The sequence below is a fragment of the Pristiophorus japonicus genome, chromosome 1 (genome assembly GCF_044704955.1).
Source record: "Pristiophorus japonicus isolate sPriJap1 chromosome 1, sPriJap1.hap1, whole genome shotgun sequence".
NCBI lineage: Eukaryota > Metazoa > Chordata > Chondrichthyes > Pristiophoridae > Pristiophorus > Pristiophorus japonicus.
In genome coordinates, this window is record NC_091977.1 from 229,102,092 (window position 1) to 229,117,930 (window position 15,839).

Here is a 15,839-nt window from a genome sequence, read left to right on the forward strand (position 1 = left end):
TGGCAAAAACACGAAGGCAGAACATTATCTGAATGGCGGCAGATTAGGAAAAGTGGAGGTTCAATGAGACCGGGGTGTCATGGCACATCAGTCATTGAAAGTGGGCATGCAGGTACAGCAGGCAGTGAAGAAGGCAAATGGCATGTTGGCCTTCATAGCTAGGGGATTTGAGTATAAGAGGGAGGTCTTACTGCAGTTGTACAGGGCCTTGGTGAGTCCTCACCTGGAATATTGTGTTCAGTTTTGGTCTCCCAATCTGAGGAATGATGTTCTTGCTATTGAGGGAGTGCAGCGAAGGTTCACCAGACTGATTCTAGGGATGGCAGGACAGACATATGAGAAGAGGCTGGATCAACTGGGCCTGAATTCACTGGAGTTTAGAAGAATGAGAGGGGATCTCATAGAAACATATAAAATACTGACTGGACTGGACAGGTTAGATGCAGGAAGAATGTTCTCGATGTTGGGGAAGTCCACAACCAGGGGACACAGTCTAAGGATAAGGGGTAAGCCATTTAGGACTGAGATGAGGAGAAACTTCTTCACTCAGAGTTGTTAACCTGTGAAATTCTCTGCCGCAGAGAGTTGTTGATGCCAGTTCATTGTATATATTCAAGTGGGAGTTAGATATGACTCTTACAGCTAAAGGAATCAAGGGGTATGGAGAGAAAGCAGCGAAGGGGTACTGAGGTGATGATCAGCCATGATCTTATTGAATGGTGGTGCAGGCTCAAATGGCCTACTCCTGCAGGTATTTTCTATTTTTCTATGTTTCCTGGGTCCCGATCACCTCCCTGTACAATCTCTCACTGCTCCTTTGCCCCAGCCTTGCCGCTCCTGCAGTACCTGGTCACTCTCCAATCACCGACCTGGATCTTGGTCACGTCCCTCTTCACTGCCGTTGCTCTCCTGCTCCAGCACGTGCTGCTCCCTGGAGTGTTATGCCACCATGCTGCTCCTTCCGCTCCCTGGCCTACTCCGATGGTGCTCACAGACCGGGGGCCACTCCGCTGGTGCCCATATATCATATACGATGTACCGGCCATTGCGTATAACTGACAAATTGCGCTGGTACGAACATGCCCGCGATAAATGGTATTGTGCTGACAAAACCTGACAAATTAAAGCTGTAACTAACTTGGCATCAAAAATGTTTGGCAGAGCAAGGTATCCTTTTATCAGGATCACAAGATAATTATGGATGAGGTAGGTTTAAACCGAGGTCCTGTCTGCTCTCTCTGGTGTGTCCTGGCCAATATTTATCCCTCAACCTGGCTAAAGGTGTGGTGCCGGAGGACTGGAGGACTGCTAACATGGTACCTTTGTTTAAAAAGGGAGAAAGGGATAGACCGAGTAATTATAGGAGAGTCAGCCTAACCTCGGTGGGAAAATTATTGGCCAAAATTCTGAGGGACAGGATAAATCTTCATTTAGAAAGACACTGATTAATCAAGGTCAGTCAGCATGGATTTGTTAAGGGAAGGTCGTGTCTGACTAACTTGATTGCATTTTTTGAGGAGGTAACAAGGAAGGTCGATGAGGATAGCACGTATGATGTAGTGTTTATGGATTTTAGCAAGGCTTTTGATAAGGTCCCACAGATCAGACTGGTCACGAAAGTAAAAGCCTATGGGATTCAGGGCAAAGTGGCAAGCTGGATCCAAAATTGGCTCAGCAGCAGGAAGCAGAGGGTAATGGTTGATGGGTGTTTTTGTGACTGGAAGGCTATTTCCAGTGGGGTTCCGCAGGGCTCGGTACTAGGTCCCTTGCTTTTTGTGGTATATATCAATAATTTGGACTTAAATGTAGAGGATATGATTAAGAAGTTTGCAGATGATACTAAAAATAGGCTGTGTGGTTGATAATGCAGGATTGCAAGAGGATATCAATGAACTGGTCTGGTGGGCAGAACAGTGGCAAATGGAATTCAATCCGGAGAAGTGTAAGGTAATGCATTTGGGGAGGGCTAACAAGGCAAGGTGTTGTGTATCTGTAAAAAATGCACTCCCATGTTCCGCCACCAGGGAGCGCATCCCCTGAAGTCCCAAGGGATCCCAGCATCCCTTGGGAGCACTGTATATAAACTGGCCCCTAAGGCCTGTTCCTCACTCTGAAGTGTCTTATTAAAAACTGAGGTCACTGTTACTTTAACCTCCCTGTGTGCAGGCTCATCGGTGTTAGGAACACAACAACTGATGACGAATATACGAATCCAACGCAAAGATGCAGCAAACTGTGGGCATCCTGGAGAAGTTCTCGGAGGGTGAGGACTGGGAAGCCTATGTCGAACGGCTAGACCAGTATTTTAGCCAATGAGTTGGATGGAGAAGAAAGCGCTGCAAAAAGAAGAGCGGTCCTCCTCACGGTCTGTGGGGCACCGACCTACAGCCTCATGAAGAATCTTCTGGCTCTGGTGAATCCCACAGATAAGTCGTATGAGGAGCTGTGTACACTGGTTCGGGAGCATCTTAACCCGAGGGAGAGTGTGCTGATGGTGAGGTATCGGTTCTACACGTGCCAGCGATCGGAAGGTCAGGAAATAGCAAGCTACATCGCCGAGCTAAGGCGACTTGCAGGACAATGTGAGTTTGATGGCTACCTGGAGCAGATGTTCAGAGACTTTTTTTACTGGGCATTGGCCACGAGACCATCCGACGAAAACTTTTGACTGTAGAGACACTGACCCTCAATAAGGCCATTGCGATAGCACTGGCGGTTATGTCCACCAGTGATAACACCAAACAAATCTCTCAGCACACAAGTGCTAGCAATGTTCATAAATTAACTGGAATTGTGTTTGCGAGCAGAAATGTACAGGGCAGAAACCACAAGTCTGCAACTGCCAGCAGGCCTCAGGTGACCCAGATGACTGAGTCCACAACAAAGGATGAATGCAAGGCAATTAACACCTTGTTGGCGTTGTGGAGGCTTCCATTCAGCCTATTCATGCCGCTTCAAAGGGTGTGTTTGCAAGAGCTGTGGAACAATGGGGCACCTCCTACGAGCTTGCAGACGAGCTGCAAGCTCTGCAAAACCTGCTAACCACCACATGACAGAGGAAGATCGGTCCATGGTGGATCAAACAATTTCGAGCCTCAGAGAGGAGGCAGATGCTGAAGTATACGGGGTGCACACATTTTCAACGAAATGTCCACCTATAATGCTAAATGTAAAATTGAATGGCCTACCCGTAGCCATGGAACTGGACACTGGCGCTAGCCAATCCATCATGAGTAAAAAGATGTTTGAGAGACTGTGGTGCAACAAGGCACTCAGACCAGCCCTGAGCCCTATCCACACGAAACTGAGAACTTATACCAAAGAGCTTATCACTGTCCTGGGCAGCACCATGGTCAAGGTAACCTATGAGGGCACGATGCACAAAGTGCCACTCTGGATTGTCCCGGGCGATGGCCCCACACTGCTTGGAAGGAGCTGGCTGGACAAAATCCGCTGGAACTGGGATGACATCGAGCGCTATCACATGTCGATGAGGCCTCATGTACCCAGGTTTTGAACAAATTTCCTTCCCTTTTTGAGCCAGGCATTGGAAACTTTTCCGGGGCGAAAGTACGGATCCACTTGGTCCCAGAGGCACGACCCATTCACCACAAGGAACGAGCGGTACCTCACATGATGAGGAGAGAGTGGAAATCAAGCTGGACAGGCTGCAATGCGAGGGCATCATCTCCCCAGTGGAATTCAGCGAGTGGGCCAGCCCGATTGTTCCAGTACTCAAAAGTGATGGCACGGTCAGGATTTGCGGCGATTATAAAGTAACTATTAATTGTTTCTCGCTACACGACCAATACGTGCTACATCAGGCAGATGACCTATTTGCGACGTTGGAGGAGGGAAGTCGTTCACCAAGCTAGTCCTGACTTCGGCCTACATGACGCAGAAGCTGGAGGAGTCTTCGAAGGGCCTCACCTGCATCAACACTCTCAAGGGACTGTTCATCTACAACAGATGCCCGTTTGGAATTCGGTCGGCTGCAGCGATCTTTCAGAGAAACATGGAGAGCCTACTCAAGTCGATACCATGCACGGTGGTTTTTCAGGACGACATATTGGTCACGGGTCGGGACACCGTCGAGCACCTACAAAACCTGGAGGAGGTCCTCCAGCAACTGGATCACATAGGGCTGTGGCTAAAGAAGTCGAAATGCATATTCATGGTAACAGAAGTGGAGTTTTTTGTGGAGAAAGATCGCGGCGGACGGCATTCGGCCCACAGACGCCAAGATAGAGGCTATCAGGAATGCGCCCAGGCCACAGAATGTCACGGAGCTGCGGTCGTTCCTGGGACTCCTCAACTATTTTGGTAACTTCCTACCGTGGTTAAGCACCCTCTTAGAGCCCTTATATATGTTATTGCGTAAAGATGAGAACTGGGTATGGGGAAAAAAACAAATAATTGCTTTTGAGAAAGCCAGAAACATTTTATGCTCCAACAAGCTGCTTGTATTGTATAACCCATGTAAAAGACTTGTGCTAGCATGTGATGTGTCGTCATACGGAGTCGGGTGTGTATTCCAACAAGCTAACATTGCGGGGAAGTTGCAACCTGTCGCCTATGCCTCCAGGAGCTTGTCTAAGGCCGAGAAGGCCTACAGCATGATTGAGAAAGAGGCATTAGCGTGTGTGTTCGGGGAAAGAAAATGCATCAGTACCTGTTTGGCCTCAAATTTGAGCTGGAAACCAATCACAAGCCCCTCATATCCCTGTTCGCTGAAAACAAGGGGATAAATACTAATGCTTCAGCCCGCATACAAAGGTGGGCAGTCGTGCTATCAGCGTATAACTATACCATCCGCCACAGGCTAGGCACCAAGAATTGTGCGGATGCTCTGTCGGCTACCATTGCCCACCACGGGGGTGGAAATGGTGCAGCCTGCAGACTTCTTGATGGTCATGGAAGCATTTGAAAATGATAAATCACCTGTCACGGCCCGCCAGATTAGGACTTGGACCAGCCAAGATCCTCTGCTGTCCCGAGTAAAAAAAACTGTGCACTGCATGGGAGCTAGGCCAGCATCCCCTTTGAAATGCAAAGAGCTAATCAAGCCATTTCAGCGGCGAAAGGACGAGCTGTCCATTCAGGTAGACGGCCTGTTGTGGGGTAACCGCATAGTGCTACCCAAAAAGGGCAGGGAGACTTTCATCTCGGATCTCCACAGCACACACCCGGGCATAGTAATGATGAAAGCGATAGCCAGATCCCACGTGTGGTGGCCTGGTATCAACTCTGACTTAGAGTCCTGTGTACGGCAATGCAGCATGTGTGCTCAGTTGAGCAACGTGCCCAGATAGGCACCACTAAGTTTGTGGTCCTAGCCCTCCAGACCATGGTCGAGGATCCATGTCGACTATGCAGGCCCTTTTCTCGGTAAAATGTTCCTGATGGTGGTGGATGCTTTTTCAAAATGGATTGAATGTGAAATAATGTCGGGAAGCACCGCCACCGCCGCCATTAAAAGCCTGAGGGCCATGTTTGCCATCCACGGCCTGCCTGACATACTGGTCAGTGACAACGGGCCATGTTTCACCAGTGCCGAATTTAAAGAATTCATGGCCCGCAATGGAATCAAACTTGTCACCTTGGCCCCGTTTAAACCAGCCTCCAATGGGCAGGCAGAGCGGGCAGTACAAACAATCAAACAGAGCCTTAAATGAGTCACAGAAGGCTCGCTCCAAACCAGCCTGTCCCGAGTACTGCTCAGCTACCGCATGAGACCCCACTCGCTCACAGGGATGCCCCCGGCTGAGCTACTCAAGACAAGGACACTTAAAACCAAACTCTCGCAGGTTCACCGCAACCTGCATGATCAGGTAGAGAGCAAGCGGCAGCAACAAAATGTAAACAATGGTCGTGCCACTGTGTCACGGGAAATTGATCTGAATGACCCTGTGTATGTGCTAAACAATGGACATGGTCCCAAGTGGATCGCGGGCACGTTGATAGCTAAAGAAAGGAGTAGGGTGTTTGTAGTCAAATTAGACAATAGACAAATTTGCAGAAAGCACCTGGACCAAACGAGGCTGCGGTTCAGAGACTGCCCTGAACAACCCACAGCAGACACCACCTTTTTCGAGCCCACAACACACACCCAAAGAATCAACGACCAGGAAATTGAACCCATCACGCCCAACAGCACAGCAAGGTCAGGCTCACCCAGCAGCCCTGCAGGGTCAACAATACGCCAGTCCAGCAAGGGCACAGCCAACACATCAGAACAGATATTTGTACCGAGGCGGTCCATCAGGGAAAGAAAGGCTCCCGACCGCCTCACCTTGTAAATAGTTTTCACTGTGACTTTGGGGGGGGAGTGATGTTGTGTATCTGTAAAGCATGCACTCCCATGTTCCGCCACCAGGGAATGCATCCCCTGAAGTCCCAAGGGATCCCAGCATCCCTTGGGAGCACTGTATATAAGCCAGCCCTTAAGGCCTGTTCCTCACTCTGGAGTGTCTTAATAAAGACTGAGGTCACTGTTACTTTAACCTCCCTGTGTGCAGGCTCATCAGTGTTAGGAACTCAACACAAGGGAATACACATTAAATGATAGGACACTGAGAAATGTAGAGGAACAAAGGGACCTTGGAGTACATATCCACAGATCCCTGAAGGTAGCAGGCCAGGTAAATAAGGTGGTTAAAAAGGCACACGGAATACTTGCCTTTATTAGCCAAGGCATAGAATACAAGAGCAACGAGGTTATGTTTGAACTGTATAAAACACTAGTTAGGCCACAGCTAGAGTACTGCATGCATATTTCCTATTTCCTTTAGCAGAGTGGTCAAGAACCAAGGGACATAGATTTAAAGTAATTGGTAAGAAGTTTTGAAGGGAAATTCCTTCACCCAGAGGGTTATAGGGGTCTGGAACTCACTACCTGAAAGGATGGTAGAGGCAGAAACCTTCACCATATTTAAAAAGTACTTGGATGTGCACTTGAAGTAACCTACAGGGCTACGGACCAAGAGCTGGAAAGTGGGATTAGGCTGGATAGCACTTTGTTAGCCGATGTGGACACGCTGGGCCAAAAGGGGCCCCTTCCGTGCTGTAAATTTCTATGATTCTATAACCAACATCATTAAAAACAGATTATCTGGTCATTATCACATTGCTGTTTGTGGGGGCTTGCTGTGCACAAATTAGCTGCCGTGTTTCCTACATTACAACAGTGACTACACTCCACAAAGGACATCATTGGCTGTGAAGCACTTTGGGATGTCCTGAGGTCGTGAAAGGCGTTATATAAATGCTAGTCTTTCTTAGTTCACCCATTCAGAAAGATCCTTAAAGATCCCCATGTTGCAAAATTCAATTGATTTGTTTAAATAGCTCCTCAACCCAGGAGTCTATTCCACACATTGATATTCATTGTGTGACTAACTTCCTGATATTGATCCTACATTTGCCTGTTACGAGTTTGTGTCTTCTGGCAGGTGATACAATGATCAGTTCCAGCACGATTCACGTCACTGCGTCAATTATAATCAAACACCCCAAAAAAGTTTTGCAAATATTGTATCACTTTTTAAAGTGAGGTTTTAAAACACGCACCAACTTTGCAACAGACACCTGTACCACTTCAGAGGCTGAAAACTTGCATTGCAGGGCAAATAGATATTGTCAAGACACAAATAGGCTTGTTGTTCTTTCATTAACAGAGTCACATAAGTGAGTCACGTCCCGAGGTGGACGCTGTGAAAAAAATGTTTCCGAAATGCAAGGATTATTCTGAAGTTTACGACACCCATGGTCTTCTGACTGATAAGGTCAGTACTCAATGCACAATTTTTTTGAAATATTATTTTAAAAAAGCGACCCCCCGAGAATCCGTGATCCTTCCTGCGTGTGCGCTCTCAGCCTGAATGCCAATTCAGCCAGAAGCCAGACGTGGCCATTCCCAGCCATTGCTGCTAGTTAGATGTCAGCCGTGGCTCCGTGACCAGCAATGTTCCCTTTTAAGCTGTGCGGACGTGCAACGCTCCAGAGTCCTTTAAATAGAAAAACCACGCATGTGCGCTATTTTGAATGGGCTGTGCAGCCCGTTAAAGGGGCAGTGTGGCCCCCAAAAATTTACAGTGAACATTGGTGGGTATCACTCGTGCCTCTGACTCAGAAGGTTGTGGATTCAAGCCCGACTCCAGAGACTTGAGCACAAAATCTCGGCTGACACTCCCAGTGACACTGAGGGCATCCTGCACTGTTGGAGGTGCCGTCTTTTGGATGAGACATTAAAGCTAGGTCCCGTCAACCCTCTCGGGTGAACGTAAAAGATCCCATCACAACATTTTGAAGAAGGGAAGGGGCGTTCACCCCAGTGTCCTCAATCAACATCACTAAAAACACAGATTATCTGGTCATTATCGCATTGCTATTTGTGGAATCTCACTGTACGCAAAATTGGCTGCTGTGTTTCTTACATTTACAGCAGTGACTACATTTTAAAAGTGCTTAATTGACTGTAAAACATTTTGGGACATCCTGGGGTTGTGAAAGGCGTTCTATAAATGCAAGTCTTTTTTAATTTTGTCTTTCACTGGGGCACCGGCCTCGAGTGGGGAAGAAGAAACTCGCTGTGGGGCACTGCCGTAGAGTAAATAAGCTCCTGTGTGGGCGGGTGTATTATGCAGCTGCCCCGCGCCCCCACCCCCACCCCAATCTGGTGCAAATGTTGATGAGGAGCAAAAGGTCGTGAGGCCTAGGCCCCAGATTATGCCTTGTTCACTCCGGAATAGAGTGTTGGAACAAGAGAGAAAATTTGGAGCCAATTTCCATTCGGTAAAACAGCGCATCTGTAAGTAATCAAGTTCTAATAAGGACCTGTGTTGGGTTTCACGTTGTTTACACTATTCATAACCAACGAGATGAACAATATTTCCAATGACACTAGTTGATTTCCTGTGGCATTGCTCATGGGCAATTTGATTTTAAGTTGCGCCTCCGTCTTTCCAGTCTCTGCTTTTTGTGCTCTTCATGATTCTCTGTCTTTCTCTCCATTCTTCTGTTTGTCTTGTTTTACTATGTTTACTATTGAATCAAGAGCTGCACCTATTTCTTGCTGGGGCAGAGATGACCTCGTACAAAAGGTTAGATACTTCAATGAATTCACGGCCAAAGTGATCTTCTGGACTAGTTTTGATCATCTAGGCGGATCAGAGAGGAAATTTCCTCAAATTAGCCTGAGTTTTTAGCTTATTTTGCCTCTCCCGGGAGATCACATGGTTTTTGGATGGGATGAGGAGTGTATATATTGTGATAGACAAAGCATCACGATTGTGTGGGACAGACTGGATGGAGAAGAAGGTATTTTCCTGTCTGCCATTGTTAGTATCATGGAATCATAGAATGATACAGCTCAGAAGGAGGCCATTTGGCCCATTGTGCCGATGCCAGCTCTTTGAAAAAGCTATCCAATTAGTCCCACTCCCCTGCTCTTTCCCCATGGCCCTGTAATTTATGTTACAACATTGTAGAAAGATAGATGCCACTTTAAGCTCGCTTCCCTCTCTCCCTATCCTTCTTGCACGCTCCTTCTCTCCAATTATCTGCAAATCCTTTTTACCACTCCGAGTCTCTCTGATCCTTTACTTACCCTTTTGTCTGGATATCTCCTGCCATATCTGTACGTATTTTAAATGAGCATTTCGACATTAACTGGTTCCCGTGAACAATGTTTTTACACAGACAATCATGGCACATGGAGTGTACCTCTCTGACGAAGAGCTGAAACTCTTCCACAAAAAAGGAGCAGCCATCTCACACTGTCCCAATTCAAACATCTCGTAAGTATGCAATGACTGAAATAAATACACCACGGTCATAAACCTGCACTGCACCTCACTGTAAGTTTTGGCTTAATGGGTAGCATTCTCTCCTCTGACTCAGAAAGTTGTGAGTTCAAGTCCCATTCCAGAGACTTGAGCACAAACTCCAGGCCTACACTCCCAGTGCAGTGCTGAGCGAGCGCTGCACTGTCGGATGTGCTGTCTTTCGGGTGAGACATTAAACTGAGGCCCGACTGCCCTCTCAGGTGGATGTAAAAGATCCCACGGCACTATTCAAAGAAGAGCAGAGGAGTTATCCCCGGTGTTCTGGCCAATATTTATCTCTCAACCAACATCACTTTAAAAAAAAAACAGATGATCACATTGCTGTTTGTGGGGCCTTGTGTGCGCAAATTAGCGAATTAGCTGCCATGTTTGCATACATTACAATAGTGATAACACTTCAAAAGTACTTAATTGGCTGCAAATTGCTTTGGAACATCCTGAGGTTGTGAAACATGCTATAGAAATGCAAGATTTTTCCTTTTTTCAGTGGCAGACATGCTGAAAATTAGACTCGGATAGGTCAGGTTCCAGCTTTCCCGGCACGTTTCCGTGGGGCCTTTTAGGTGGAGCCTCTACATGGTTCCTAGTGTCAGGGGTGCTTTGCTGGTGCAGGGGATTCTCAGACCAGGAATTCCCATCGTTCCCTCTTTGGGACCCCACCACCAGTAGATATACCAGCCTCCCTCCCCAACCCCCCCACACACCCCCGGACCCTCGATGGCTAGGCAACCCAACTAGGGACCCAGGCCTGCATCCGCAAAGATTTTAAAACTATTAGGAACATTTTTGGCTCCCTTATAAAGGATACTTACTGCATCTTTTTATATAGAATGACAGAAATTCACAGCACAGAAACAGGCCATTTGGCCCAACCGTTCCGTGCCGGTGTATATGCTCCACACGAGCCTCCTCCCACTCTACTTCATCTCACCCTATCAGCATATCCTTCTTCTATTCCCTTCTCCCTCATGTGATTATCTAGCTTCCCCTTAAATGCATCTATGCTATTTGCCTGAACTCTCCCTGTGGTAGTGAGTTCCACATTCTCACCATTCTCTGGATAAAGAAATTTCTCGAATTCCCTATTGCATTTATTGGTGACTTTCTTATATTACAATTATACTTCCTTTAACCTTCTGACATATCATACCGTTGCCCGTTTTCACAGGTTGAATCCTTGATCCAGGGTAAGAATGAGGCATTTGGTACAGCTGCTGAATAGGGGCATTTGCCCAAACTGAGTGTCAAAAGAAGATGTAGTAAAGACCTGGGATAATGGGGGATTGGTGAGAAGTGCAGGTGTAAAGGGCATATGAAAATGCATGCACCGTAAAATTATGGCTCCAACTTTAGTGCTGACTAGCAGAAGCCCATTGGAAGCTTGCAGTCAAATTTGTGTGCAAGTCGAACTTAGAATCATAGAAAATTACAACCCAGAAGAAGGCCATTCAGCCCATCATTTCCATGTCAGTTGAAAAAGTTACCCAGCCTAATCCTACCTTCCAGCACTGGGTCCGTAGCCCTGTAGATCATAGCTCTTTAAGTGCACACCCAAGTATTCGTCAAATGAGATGAGGGTATCTGCCTCTACCATCCTTGCAGGCAGTGAGATCCAGATCCCCACCACTCTCTGGATGAATTTTTTTTTTTTTTTCCTCATCTCCCCTTCTACCAACTATTTTAAATCCATGCCCCCTGGTTATTGACCCCTCTGCTAAGAGAAACAGGTATTTCCTATCCACTCTATCTAAGCCCCTCATCTAGATACGTGCAGCAGAGCAGGTCTCCAGTCGTCCTGGTTAATCCTTGCAACAGTCACCACACGTTAATAAAAAAATCCACACACAGGCATCTTCCATCCCCTCAATTGGAATATCGGGTCCTTCATTGAAACATCTGTGAACCCATGTGGAAGCAAGTCATCCTCGTTCGAGGGACTGTCTCTGATGATGATGATGATGATCTAGGCCCCTCATAATTTTATACACCTCAATTAAATCTCCCCTCAGCCTCCTCTGTTCCAAAGAAAACAACTCCAGCCTATCCAATCTTTCCTCATAGCTAACATTTTCCAGTCCTGGCAACATCCTTGTAAATCTCCCCTGCACCCTCTCTAATGCAATCACATCTTTCCTGTAATTTGATGACCAGAACTGCACACAGTATTCTAGCTGTGGTCTAACAAGTGTTGTATACCATTCTAGCATAACTTTCCTGCTTTTATATTCTATGCCTCGGCTAATATTGGTCCATCAGGAACATTGATATATAATCTCTTTTTTTTAAATCTTTTTAGATTATGCAGTGGCTTATTTGATGTTCGCAATGCTCTGAATCATAAAGTAAACGTAGGACTGGGAACTGGTAAGTAAAAACTCATGTTTTTGTGAGAATGTTGCTTCTTAATAAAGTGGGCTGAGATACTGAGTTATTTTATTATCCACATTCTATTTTTCTTGCCCGCTCCTGCCCATATCAGCCTTGGGCAGGACCGGAACCAATGTCCGAGGGGGAGTGTTTGCTCGTGCTGTTGGGGAGGAGTTAAACTAATATGGCAGGGGGATGGGAACCAATGCAGGGAGACAGAGGGAAACAAAAAGGAGACAAAAGCAAAAGACAAAAAGGAGATGAGGAAAAGTGGAGGGCAGAGAAACCCAAGGCAAAGAACAAAAAGGGCCACTGTACAGCAAAATTCTAAAAGGACAAAGGGTGTTAAAAAAACAAGCCTGAAGGCTTTGTGTCTTAATGCAAGGAGTATCCGTAATAAGATGGATAAATTAACTGTGCAAATAGATGTTAACAAATATGATGTGATTGGGATTACAGAGATGTGGCTCCAGGATGATCAGGGCTGGGAACTCAACATCCAGAGGTATTCAACATTCAGGAAGGATAGAATAAAAGGAAAAGGAGGTGGGGTAGCATTGCTGGTTAAGGAGGAGATTGATGCAATAGTTAAGAAGGACATTAGCTTGGATGATGTGGAATCTATATGGGTAGAGCTGCAGAACACCAAAGGGCAAAAAACGTTAGTGGGAGTTGTGTACAGACCTCCAAACAGTAGTAGTGATGTTGGGGAGGGCATCAAACAGGAAATTAGGGGTGCATGCAATAAAGGTGCAGCAGTTATAATGGGTGACTTTAATATGCACATAGATTGGGCTAACCAAACTGGAAGCAATACGGTGGAGGAGGATTTCCTGGAGTGCATAAGGGATGGTTTTCTGGACCAATATGTCGAGGAACCAACTAGGGGGGAGGCCATCTTAGACTGGGTGTTGTGTAATGAGAGAGGATTAATTAGCAATCTTATTGTGCGAGGTCCCTTGGGGAAGAGTGACCATAATATGGTGGAATTCTGCATTAGGATGGAGAATGAAACAGTTAATTCAGAGACCATAGTCCAGAACTTAAAGAAGGGTAACTTTGAAGGTATGAGGCATGAATTGGCTAGGATAGATTGGCGAATGATACTTAAGGGTTTGACTGTGGATGGGCAATGGCAGACATTTAGAGACTGCATGGATGAACTACAACAATTGTACATTCCTGTCTGGTGTAAAAATAAAAAAGGGAAGGTGGCTCAACCGTGGCTATCAAGGGAAATCAGGGATAGTATTAAAGCCAAGGAAGTGGCATAAAAATTGGCCAGAAATAGCAGCGAACCCGGGGACTGGGAGAAATTTAGAACTCAGCAAAGGAGGACAAAGGGTTTGATTAGGGCAGGGAAAATGGAGTACGAGAAGAAGCTTGCAGGGAACATTAAGACGAATTGCAAAAGTTTCTATAGATATGTAAAGAGAAAGAGGTTAGTAAAGACAAACGTAGGTCCCCTGCAGTCAGAATCAGGGGAAGTCATAACGGGGAACATTTTCCAGCATTCCATTGACTCTGGATCAGTTCCTATGGAGTGGAGGGTAGCCAATGTAACCCCACTTTTTAAAAAAGGAGGGAGAGAGAAAACAGGGAATTATAGACCGGTCAGCCTGACCTCAGTAGTGGGTAAAATGATGGAATCAATTATTAAGGATGTCATAGCAGCGCATTTGGAAAGAGGTGACATGATAGGTCCAAGTCAGCATGGATTTGTGAAAGGGAAACCATGCTTGACAAATCTTCTGGAATTTTTTGAGGATGTTTCCAGTAGAGTGGACAAGGGAAAACCAGGTGATGTGGTATATTTGGACTTTCAGAAGGCTTTCGACAAAGTCCCACACAAGAGATTAATGTGCAAAGTTAAAGCACATGGGATTGGAGGTAATGTGCTGACATGGATTGAGAACTGGTTGTCAGACAGGAAGCAAAGAGTAGGAGTAAATGGGTACTTTTCAGAATGGCAGGCAGTGAATAGTGGGGTACCGCAAGGTTCTGTGCTGGGCCCCAGCTGTTTACATTGTACATTAATGATTTAGACGAGGGGATTAAATGTAGTATCTCCAAATTTGCGGATGACACTAAGTTGGGTGGCAGTGTGAGCTGTGAGGAGATGCTATGAGGCTGCAGAATGACTTGGATAGGTTAGGTGAGTGGGCAAATGCATGGCAGATGAAGTATAATGTGGATAAATGTGAGGTTATCCATTTTGGTGGTAAAAACAGGGAGACAGACTATTATCTGAATGGTGACAGATTAGGAAAAGGGGAGGTGCAACGAGACCTGGGTGTCATGGTACATCAGTCATTGAAGGTTGGCATGCAGGTACAGCAGGCGGTTAAGAAAGCAAATGGCATGTTGGCCTTCATAGCGAGGGGATTTGAGTACAGGGGCAGGGAGGTGTTACTACAGTTGTACAGGGCCTTGGTGAGGCCACACCTGGAGTATTGTGTACAGTTTTGGTCTCCTAACTTGAGGAAGGACATTCTTGCTATTGAGGGAATGCAGCGAAGGTTCACCAGACTGATTCCCGGAATGGCGGGACTGACCTTTCAAGAAAGACTGGATCAACTGGCTTGTATTCACTGGAGTTCAGAAGAATGAGAGGGGACCTCATAGAAACGTTTAAAATTCTGACGGGTTTAGACAGGTTAGATGCAGGAAGAATATTCCCAATGTTGGGGAAGTCCAGAACCAGGGGTCACAGTCTAAGGATAAGGGGTAAGCCATTTAGGACCGAGATGAGGAGAAACTTCTTCACCCAGAGAGTGGTGAACCTGTGGCCAATTCACTAAATATATTCAAAAAGGAGTTAGATGAAGTCCTTATTACTAGGGGGATCAAGGGGTATGGCGAGAAAGCAGGAATCGGGTACTGAAGTTGCATGTTCAGCCATGAACTCATTGAATGGCGGTGCAGGCTAGAAGAGCCGAATGGCCTACTCCTGCACCTATTTTCTATGTTTCTATGTTAGGGTTCCATGCATTTACCACACATGGGTCCAGAATTTCCTTGGAGCTCCTCACTCTATTGTAATTGTAAGTGCCCCCTACTCTCCTTGCAAAGGAGCCCCAAGGGTCTGAAAGCTAGAACGCAGAGCGTGCTCAAGTCCGTACCCCAGGATCTCCTGCGCAGTAGTCCATGTTTTTGATGAGAAAGAGGACCCGATTTGAATTGGGACATTGTGCCACAGCACCACAATCCTGATCCCGTGGAAGACAGTCTCTGGGCTGGTGCACGGGATGGAGGAGGCGGGTGGTAAGGGATGACATTGAGAGCTAGGGGGAAGGGCCGCTGGTGGTCATCATCATCATAGACAGTTCCTTGAAATTGAGGAAAACTTGCTTCCACTCCAAAAGTGAGTTCTCAGGTGATTGAACAGTCCAATATGGGAATTACAGTCTCCGTCGCAGGTGGGACAGACAGTCGTTGAAGGAAAGGGTAGTTGGGGAGTCTGGTTTGCCGCATGCTCCTTCCGCTGCCTGCCCTTGTTTTCTGCATGCTCTTGGCGATGAGACTCGAGGTGCTTAGCGCCCTCCTGGCTGGAGCACAAATGTTCATGGGCAGAGTGGTGGAGACAAGCATCTGAAGGATATCTCCCAGGTGTGAGCTAACAGCTGA

General features: G+C 46.5%; 1 protein-coding gene across 1 annotated transcript in view; it reads left to right on the plus strand.

The window, feature by feature from the left end:
- Positions 1-15,839, plus strand: part of gda (guanine deaminase) — a 93,186-nt gene that overhangs the window by 65,095 nt on the left and 12,252 nt on the right. The window contains exons 8-10 of the mRNA XM_070877054.1: positions 7,677-7,784; positions 9,700-9,797; positions 12,142-12,209. Coding sequence (XP_070733155.1) covers positions 7,677-7,784; positions 9,700-9,797; positions 12,142-12,209 — 274 coding nt within the window. The remainder of the gene's footprint in view (positions 1-7,676; positions 7,785-9,699; positions 9,798-12,141; positions 12,210-15,839) is intronic.